This window comes from Panthera uncia, assembly GCF_023721935.1.
Source record: "Panthera uncia isolate 11264 chromosome B3 unlocalized genomic scaffold, Puncia_PCG_1.0 HiC_scaffold_1, whole genome shotgun sequence".
NCBI classification, from domain to species: domain Eukaryota; kingdom Metazoa; phylum Chordata; class Mammalia; order Carnivora; family Felidae; genus Panthera; species Panthera uncia.
The window spans coordinates 110,938,451-110,948,149 of record NW_026057582.1 but is presented as its reverse complement, the minus strand read 5'-3'; the positions used below and the strand labels follow the sequence as shown (position 1 = coordinate 110,948,149).

General features: G+C 47.9%; 1 protein-coding gene across 2 annotated transcripts in view; it reads left to right on the top strand.

Moving 5' to 3' along the window:
* The first annotated feature begins 1,963 nt into the window (after nucleotides 1-1,963).
* Nucleotides 1,964-9,699, top strand: part of CELF6 (CUGBP Elav-like family member 6) — a 31,269-nt gene continuing 23,533 nt past the window's right edge. The window contains exons 1-2 of one of the 2 annotated variants that reach the window (XM_049611876.1): nucleotides 1,964-2,332; nucleotides 6,113-6,195. In XM_049611876.1, the coding sequence (XP_049467833.1) occupies nucleotides 2,071-2,332; nucleotides 6,113-6,195 (345 nt within the window). In that variant the 5' untranslated portion in view covers nucleotides 1,964-2,070. The remainder of the gene's footprint in view (nucleotides 2,333-6,112; nucleotides 6,196-9,699) is intronic. The other variant, XM_049611877.1, reaches the window with a different exon arrangement.

Here is a 9,699-nt window from a genome sequence, read left to right as displayed (position 1 = left end):
TAAAGAGTCAATCCACCAAGAACACATAACAATTCTAAATTTGTATGAACCAATCAACAGAACAGCAAGATATGTGAAGCAAAAACTAATAGAACTGAAAGAAGAAATAATAAAATTCACAATTACAGATGGAGACATCAACACCCCTTTGTTAACAATTGATAAAATAACTACACATAAAGTCAGCAAGTATATAGAAGAACCCAACAACATCGTCAAGCAACAGGCTCTAATGAGCATTTATACATTCTTTTCAAGCACCACCAAATCATTTACCAAGATTGAGCATATTCTGAGGGTCACAAAACTTCAACAAATGTAAAATAATTGAAATCATAAAGATTATTTCTGACCAAAGTGGACTCAAACTAGAAATCAGTAACAGGAAAGTCTCTAAGCACTTGGAAACTAAACAATAAACTTATAAATAATCCATGGGTCAAAGAGGAAGTTTGAAGAAAGTTAAAAATATATATCAAACTGAATGAAAGCAAAATGTTCTGGTAACACATTTCATAATTAGGTAATTAAAAGTAACTTTTATTAAAAGCTAAAAAAATTAAAATCACAATTTATTTCTGAATGTGTTTCTGTAAAAATATTTTGTTGATTCCGATTGCTACTGCTACTCTTGAAGTTTCTTGGAATAGTCAATGGGCAGAGGTTAGCAGTTTTATTGAAAGAAATCAAGAAAACGTTTCGTGCAATAATTATAGAATTTATAAGTTATTTATCCCTAGTGGATTCTTCTGTTCAAACATCACTAGCCAATCAAGAGACTACTCAGAAATAAACAAGAGTAATAAGATTCCATCAGCTCTGATATTTTGCCAACTTTCAGCCATATGAAAAATAGCTTTACAACATACTTTTCATTTTTATTATAGATGTGTATTCCTGAAAATTAGAGGGGAACATATTTAACAAATTGTAACTTGATTTGTATCTTTTAAATATTTACATACATGGTATGTCTATTTCCCTTTCTTCTCTTACCCTGGTCCCAGCAGATGTTAGGGGCTGGCCTGTCCTAACCTCCTTAACTCTCAGACCCACAGCTCCCTTTTCCGGAAAAGGACAACACTTCAGAATTGAGTGAACAAGGCAACTGAGCAAATATGGCTAATATAAGTTCCATCACTTTCCTGAAGAGGAATCTGTATTCAGGGAGTGTTTAGGAGTTTTGTTTTGTTTTATTCTTTCTCTCTCTTTAAAAATGTATTTTTGCTTTTATGGGGGGAGGGGGTCGGGGAGGGATGCAGGGTAGACGAACATGTTTGAGGCTCGTGGGTAAGGAAGTGGATGAAGACACCGAGGAGAGATGTGTGATGGGGCGGGGTGGGATCGCCCCGGAGAAACTGGCTTTGGTAGTGGGAATGAAGAAGAGGAATCCCCATCCACCCCCGCAGGAAACGCTCCAGTGATTGGAGGTGTGTGTGGCTGCGTGTGTGCCTGTGTGTGTGTGTGAGGAAGGGGTAGCTCCGACTCCCGCAGACATCACCACGCATGACGAAGCTACTTCCCCTCACGCGGTCCAAGGCGCACACGCGCCATCCACAGCCACGCCCGCACACACTAGACACACACACGGCGTCCGAGGGTCCGGTTGCCATGGCGAACAGGAGCGCGTGAGCCCAGGCGCCCCTCCCGCCCCCGGCCAAGCCCGGTCAACTGCAGCTCTGATTGGTCGCTGCTTCCTCATTATGCAAATCATTTGCGTAGACTCCGCGGCCAGCTGCCTGACGTCACCAAGCACGGGGGCTGGGGCTCGGGGCTCGGCTCCGGGAGAGCTCGGGCGGGAGCCCGGATAGCGCCGCGCGGGGACCTCAACCCAGACCCCAGCGTCCCGCCGCCGCGGCCCGGTCCTGCCCCGCCCCCGGCCCCGCCCCTTTCCAGCCTGCCCCACCCCCTCTACGCCCCTCCACCCGGGCCCCGCCCCCTGTGCAGCCCCCCCGCCCTCGCCGCCTGGACCCCGCCCCCTCCCCCCTGGCCCTCGCCACTGGTCCAGGGAGGGGACGGCGGGACAGACGGGACTGGTGGGACCGGCGGGAGGGCGGACCGGGCTGGGATATGGCCGCGGCGCCCGGAGGGTCTGCGCCGCCCGCCGGCCCCGGCCCGCGCCTGGGTTTCAGCACCGCGGACAGCGGCGTCGGCATGAGCGGGCTAAACCCCGGTCCTGCCGTGCCCATGAAGGACCACGACGCCATCAAGCTCTTCGTGGGGCAGATCCCGCGGGGCTTGGACGAACAGGATCTCAAGCCGCTGTTCGAGGAATTCGGCCGCATCTACGAGCTGACGGTGCTGAAGGACCGGCTCACCGGCCTCCACAAAGGTGCGCGGGGTCAGCCCAGCCCAGCCCAGCCCTGCCCCAATCCGATTAGAGTGGGCCCAGCCCAAACCCCAGCCTCAACCGCAGCCCCAACCTTAGCCCTACCTAGAGTCAGTCCAACATCAGTCCAATACCAGCCCCACTTCAGCCCAGTCTCCTCCCCAGATCACAGAACCCCCAGGCCAGAATTTTCTCTCCGACATCCTCCTTCTGATCACCACTCTGATCCTCTGGTGTGTTCTCCACTCTAACCTCTAACTCCCTACCCTTCACCTCTCACATCCCAACAGTCCCAAGCTTTCAGTCGGACCTCCCTCCATCCCTCTCATCAGACATTCCAAATCCTGAAATTTGAAAACTTATTTGACCTTTGGGTCTCAATTTCCCAAACCCTGGACCAATCATTTCTGACCCTCTCCCCCAATCTGGTGCCACCCCACTCAGGCCTAACCATCCACACACACACGTCTTGGACTTGTACCCCTCATTCTGGCCTCCAAGCCCAGCCAACACCCAGAGCCTTCTTTTGATGCAGACTGCTAACTTAAAACCCCCCAAACCCCAATTCCTCCCTTCTTCAGAACCCAGGCCTGGCTAACTCACAAAATCCAATTCCCTTCGAGGAGGCTCTCAGCTTCAAATTCCACCCTCATGTTTGACAATAACCCCATCTCTCCTCCCCCTGCCAGAATCCCAACACTCTCTGCCTCTTCTGACTTGAGTCCAGAACCCTGACCTCAACTGGGAAAATCTACCACCTGTGTGCCCCCTCTTTTCAGGTTTCCTCTCAGCTGAACCCATACTTCTTTCATCCTCTAATCTCCCCACTCTTGTGCCTCATCTATACCCTTCCCCAATCCTCTTTATGGACTCCTGCTTTCCCTCCTTCGCAGGCAGGTCCTGGAGTAGAGCCTGTGGATCAGAACCTCAGGGTGGGTCAGTTTGAAGAGGCAGAAGGGATTTTCTCCCTGCCCTTGTTAGAGAGACAGGCACCACAGTTCTGTCCAGCCACACCCCTTTCTTCCTGTAGAGAGAGGGAGGAGGCTTGTTTACATGCAGAAAAGTCTGTCCAGGCTGGGCTGGAGTAAGAGAGCCAGAGTCACATGTCATACATGGGCAGGGGATAGAAATTATTTGAAGAGAAACACCTCTATCTCTCCCCCACCTTCATCATGCTTCAGTTTCAGGATTTGAGGGGTAAGGGTCTCTATCTTACCCCACCTTCACCATGCTTCAGTTTTAGAATTTGAAGGGTAAGGGTCACCAACTATTCTCCATGATTTTTCTAAAACAAAAGTGGCTGGTCCTGGGTAACAGCTAAAGGTACTTTCCTAAGGGCTGAGAGCTGGAATCAGGCTGCCACCTCTTTTCGTCTGGGAGGCACACTTATACAGGGGCTTCATGAAAATGCCCACAGAAGGTCTGGGACCAGCTAGGTAGCAGTGCCTCTTCCATACTTGGAGGTGGGGTTACTTTAAAAGGGGCATGAAAGAATAAAACTATATCATCCTGATTCCTTCTAATGCAGTCCAGCTGCCTGGCTGTCCATCCATCCATAGCAACTTACTTTCTTATTTTCTAGACATTTATTTCAGTATGTAAGCACAAGCTAATCTTTCTGGGCCATCTGGGAAGCATATAAGATACCTTTAATTCTCACTCTTCTCATTCAAACACCATCAGAGTCTCTGAAATGTTCTCTTATCCGTTCTCTCTCTCCATTTAGCTCTAATTCTTCCTGTTTTTAAATTTTCATTTGTCTCTCCCTCTAGCCATGCTTCTCTGTCTTTCCATCCCCCCTTTTCCCACCCCCTATCCCAGGTAGTACAAATGGGGCTCCTTTGGGCAGCAGTTGGGCCCCTGAGCCTTTCAGACTGGGCCCCAGCCCTGCCCAGTTCTGACGTCAGCTGATATGGCTTAGTGGCAGAAGATGAAGCAGAGATGTAAGCGAAATCAGGTGTTTGGTGATCTGTCCCCAAACCAACCTGCAGCTCTCCAAGGCAGGGTTGCCTTGCAAGATGATTGGAAGGGTCTCTGTGTCAATATATTCCCCCACTTTCTCCCCAGCAATAGTGACACCCAAAAGCCAGAGTGACTCATTTTCCTTTTGATGGCTGGGTACTGAGGGAGGCAGCCACAGTGCTTTGAAAAAACCTCAGTCTAGGAGTTAGGAGATTCTAAACCCTATTCTGCCCCTGGCACACTGTCTGGGTTCAGTTTCCCTGTTAATACAGTAAGAGTTTGTCCCAGGTTTCTCTAAGGTCCCTTTAACTCAATGAATAGCAGATAGCCACCCACCCGAAGGGGGCAGCCACTTGGAAGACATCACAGAAAATGATCCCCTTTGCCTTTGCGGTCGGCTGAGGTCTAAGTGGAAAACTTCACCAAGCTCCTAATGGCTTCTCACATCCACTTTCTCTTCCTTTGGTCTTTCTCCTTCCCACATGCAGAAGGCTCTTTTTGAAGACACAGATCTTACCGTGCCAGAGTCCTGCTTAAAACCCTTTAGTGGTTCTTCACTGCTCCTAAGGAAAAGTTGAAAATCCAGACTGAGGCATACAAGGTTATAGATAACCTGATCCCTGCACACCTCACTGTCCTCTCTGCCTCCTTTCACCAATCTCCAACCATACTACTCTTCTATCCATTTCCCCAACACACCAAATTCTTGCTTCAGTCTTCATGCATGCTGTATGAAGCTGTTCATACGTGCTGTTCCTTCATCTTCCTTCACCACCCTTCTTGTCACCTGGTTAAGCCCTATTTGTTATTGAGGACTCAATGTGTTCTTTGAAACATTCTTCAACCCTTTGGACTCAAATTGTGTGCCCCTCATGATCCTTTACATAATCCCCATGAGAGCAGTGAATGTGTCTGTCTTGTTACCACTTCATCCCAAGCCCATTATAATGCCCACCATAATAAGTAAATAAGTATTCAACAAATATTTTCTGAGTGAGTGCTCAATGACTGTTGGAAAGGAAGGATCCCTGACTCAGTGCTTCCTAGCAGGCTACACTTTCTGAGTCTGAACAAAGAGGAGTAGGACTGACCCTGTGGCTCAACCCAGACTCATTCTCTGTCCCATAACTACTGGGTCCTTTAGAGAAGTAAGATTTAGGGCACAATAACCCTTTAGCAGGCTCTATGTTGAAGCACTGGGAGAGCTGACAGGTCAAGCTCCTTGGATAGGATTGGAGGTCCATGAAAGCTCTTCTCTACAGAAAGTCCTTAAGCCAGCCCCATCTTGCAAGCCTCAAATTAACCTATTCCTCAGCTTCAAACTTGGAGGAGGGAGGTGTTAAGAAGTTGTGGGGTGCTGGGCTTGGCTGTCAACAATTTTCCTCCTTTTGGCCTCCTCTCATCTGAAACTGAGTTGGGAAGGAATTGAGGCTGATTCTGGGAGACTCTGTGAGTATGAATCTGAAAAGGAAGGGGGAGGCTGGGGTTAAAGCTGAAGGCAAAGCCGCTTAGGGAGGTTTAACCCCAACCGGACTTATAGCTGGAGTGGGGAGGGGAGATGTGGGACTGTATGAGCATGTGGCTGGATGTGGGTACACATGTTTCCTAGGCAAGAAGCCAGGAGCAAATGAGAGGGAGCCAGAGTCTGGGACTCAAACACATGAAGCCCCTCCCTTCAGAGAAGGTGGAGGACAGAGGCTTCTCAGAGCAGTGCCCTTGTTTAAAGAAGAGTGGCCTTGAGTTTGTCAACTAATGGGATCTTACCAGGAAGAGTATTTGGGGGTTTCAGGAAATCCCCTGAGCCAGCCTCTTCCTCCCCAGGCTGTGCCTTCCTCACCTACTGCGCCCGGGACTCTGCTCTCAAGGCCCAGAGTGCACTGCACGAGCAGAAGACCCTGCCAGGGGTAAGTCCACCAGGTTTGGGGGGTGGGGGTCACCTCAGGCTGGGGACATGCCTTATGTTCATGCCAAAGCAGCATGTAGGGGCTGGGTTGGGGCCAGGAACTAGAAGCAGAGTCACTTTTCAGGGCTTACGTATGCCCTGAACAGCTATCAATTCTTGTTATATTTACTCTTCTGGCTCAAAGAAATGGGCTTAACATTTGGACCAAGTATTCCACCCCATCTTTTCAGAGAGGCATCAGTTTTGTGTGTTATGCTAGAATTTGTCCGCACTGGCTAAAATCATGGCTTAAAGTGTCATTTGTCACTGGTGTGAGAATATATGCAGATACATGAGGTAGAGACCCTGCTGGGCTGGTATCCTACTTTTTCCAGTTCTAGAGTCCTTAATAGCACTTCCCTCTGTCCTCTTCCTGTAATTTTTTTTTTGGGGGGTGCCTTGAGTCACCAAGATTACTTTCCCTCCTCTTCCCCAAACACTTGGCTGGATGTGGGTACACATGTTCCCTAGGCAAGAAGCCAGGAGCAAATGAGAGGGAGCCAGAGTCTGGGACTCAAACACATGAAGCCTCTCCCTTCAGAGAAGGTAGGAGACAGAGGCTTCTCAGAGCAGTGCCCTTGTTTAAAGAAGAGTGGCCTTGAGTTTGTCAACTAATGGGATCTTACCAGGAAGAGTATTTGGGGGTTTCAGGAAACCCCAAAGCTAAGAGGACCTGATTATATGAGCAGTTAGACCATTATATATACCTGATATGGCCTTAGCTAATGGCTAATCACTGGACCAAAGGCAAAGTAGGACCTACGGACCATGTGGCAGGAAGAAAGTGGTGATTGTTAGGAACTAGTGTGGGTTCACCAAGAGCAAACCATACAACAGAGCTTCATTTTCTCTTGTCAAAGGAATGATATGTCTACAAAAAGCATACTCAAATGCCATGCCTGGGACTATATCCATTTTTAAGCCTCAGATTTAAGAGGGTCATTAGCCTATCAGAAAGAGACAAGGATGGGATGGGGAAATAAAATATATCATGGATGATGATTTGAAGAAATTGGAGATATTTGGCTGGAGAAGATAGGGTGTGGGGGCTTCTACAGGGAGGCATCATAACATAATGATTAAAAATATGACTTTTTGAGTCTCAACAGACCTAGATTTGAATTTCTGTTCTGTCATTTACTGGTTCTGTGTCTCATAATACATTACTTAGACTCTGGAGCTTCAACTTCCTCATCTATAAGGAGTGAGTTATACTAACACTTAGCTCACTGGGCTATTGTGAGGATTAACTGAGGTTAGCAAGTGCCTGGCACAGGGGAAGATCTCAGTAAATATTACTGGTAGGGTGAGGGTAACCGCCTTCAAATTCTGAAGAGGGATTTGGTTTTCTATGGGTGGCTCTAGAGGGCTGGACCAGGATCAGCGGGTATAGAGAACAGACACACTAATTTCAGCTCAGTATAAAGAAATCATTTCTCTGAATTGGAACTGTCCAGCAGTGGCACAAGCTTCACCTAGAGTTGATCAAGCTGTGAGTGGGTCAGGTCCTAGGATGAATCCCAGTAATTGAAGCAACTCAAGCCTCACTCTTGAAGACTCAGCATCCAGGAACACCAGTGTATTACTGCTACCAAGCTTCTGTGTGCAGGCTCTGGAGTCAAACAGACATGGGTGTAGATCCAAGCCCTACCACTCACTAACTCTGTGACCTTGGGCAAGTCTTTACTTCTAAGCCTAAGCATCTTCATATGTAAAACTGAATTCATAGAATTGTTATAATAATTAAGTGAACTAACTCATGTAAAGTGCTTAACATAGTTCTTGGTAGACAGTAAGCACTCAGTACAGGTTACCTGGTGGCAGCGGCAGTAGTGACAGTAACAGCAGTGTTAGTAGGAGTAGGAGTAGAAGTTATTATTCATCCAACCATGGGAATAAGTGACTTCTGCTGCTAAAATTGAAAGTCGCTGACACAAACTGTAACATTCCATGTGGGAAACAGCATGGGAAAGGTGCATAGACAGAAGGAACAAGATGGGTGTGAAATGGGATTGGGAGTTTGGAGGAAGGCCTGGGTGAGCATGGGCCAGGCCAGAGAGAAGACCCACCAGAGAGCAGTGGCTGAAGAGGAAACTTTGGATGCCAGGGTGAGGGATTTGGACTTTATCCTGAAAGCAAATGGGAACACTGAAAAAATTAAGATGAACTTTGTGAGGGGGAAAAAAAAACCTTCTTCAACCAGCCACAGGGCTCCACAGAGGGAGGACTTTATGAGGCTGAGGGCACCTGAGATAAGGGCTGTGGAGCTCTAGATTAGTGGGTTAATTTCTGAAGGAGAAACGAGAAATAATAATAACTAGCATTTGTTGATACTAGACAGTGTTCCTAGAATTTTGCATTCTCAAAGTCACTTAATCCTCTGTGAAGAAGCTATTGTTATTGGCATTCCCACCTTACAGATGCGGAAACTGAGTCAAAGGAAACAAGTGGCTTGTGCAAGGTTAGGTAGCTACTGGTAGGAAGATCTGGGAAGATCCAGGTAGTCTGACTCCAGAACTCATTCACTTAACCACTACACTATTATCTACACCAAGCTGGTGGCAGACAGGGGTCCATGTTTCTGAAGGGGGTGGTGACTGGATGCATCTGCCCTCTCCCACCCTTTCATCTGCAGGCTTGCAACATGGCCTGGCTTCGTCCTGTATTGCCAGGTTTGGCTTTATTCACCGTCCTCAGCTTAACAAAGTGCAAATTAATATTTAATTATTCTCCTAAATGAAAATCGATGGCTCTGTTGGCCAGCCCAAGCTATGTCCGTGCCATCAATCTTTCCTCTGGGCCTGCCAGGGGCAGTAGCAGCTTTAGTCACCTGGCCTCAGTCCCACCAGCATGAAGGGAGGAGGGTGTCCAGCTCTCTGTAGGCACTGGGTCCTGGGCACAGCTGCCATCTACTGGAAAAGCAAGGAAAGACTTCAATTTGGGCTCCTACTAGAGACCAGAAGGATAGTCACTGTGGGAGCAGGAATGGTTGTCTCCCCAGAGAAAAATCCTGAACCCCTAGGAAAAATGTCATAGTATCTACTGGACTGGGACCTCACCATAACTCCCCTCCATGTGCCTCTGCTAATTTCTGTCACCTATCAAAACTGGGCTCCCTACTCAGGGGGACTTTCTTTAAACCTCAGTGGTCTGTCCCACCTTCTGTAGCTTCTTCTCTATAAAGCTGAAGCTACTTCTTGCAGCCTCATTGTAGGCTCCAGAATCCACCTAAAGAAGGTAAGGCCAACCTTATCCCAGAAGGTGCCCTCCTACTTGTCTCTATCCTTGCCCATGACCACCTTTCCCTTGGACATCCATCCCTTCAAACACTGTGAAGGAGACAGACATAACAGTGCACTTGCTTTTGCAAGTTGTGCCCAGCATAAAACAGCTTGAGTGGAAAGGGCAAGTGGGGGCTAAAATCTAGCCATGCTCTATTGACCAAGCCATGCACATTATCACAGGG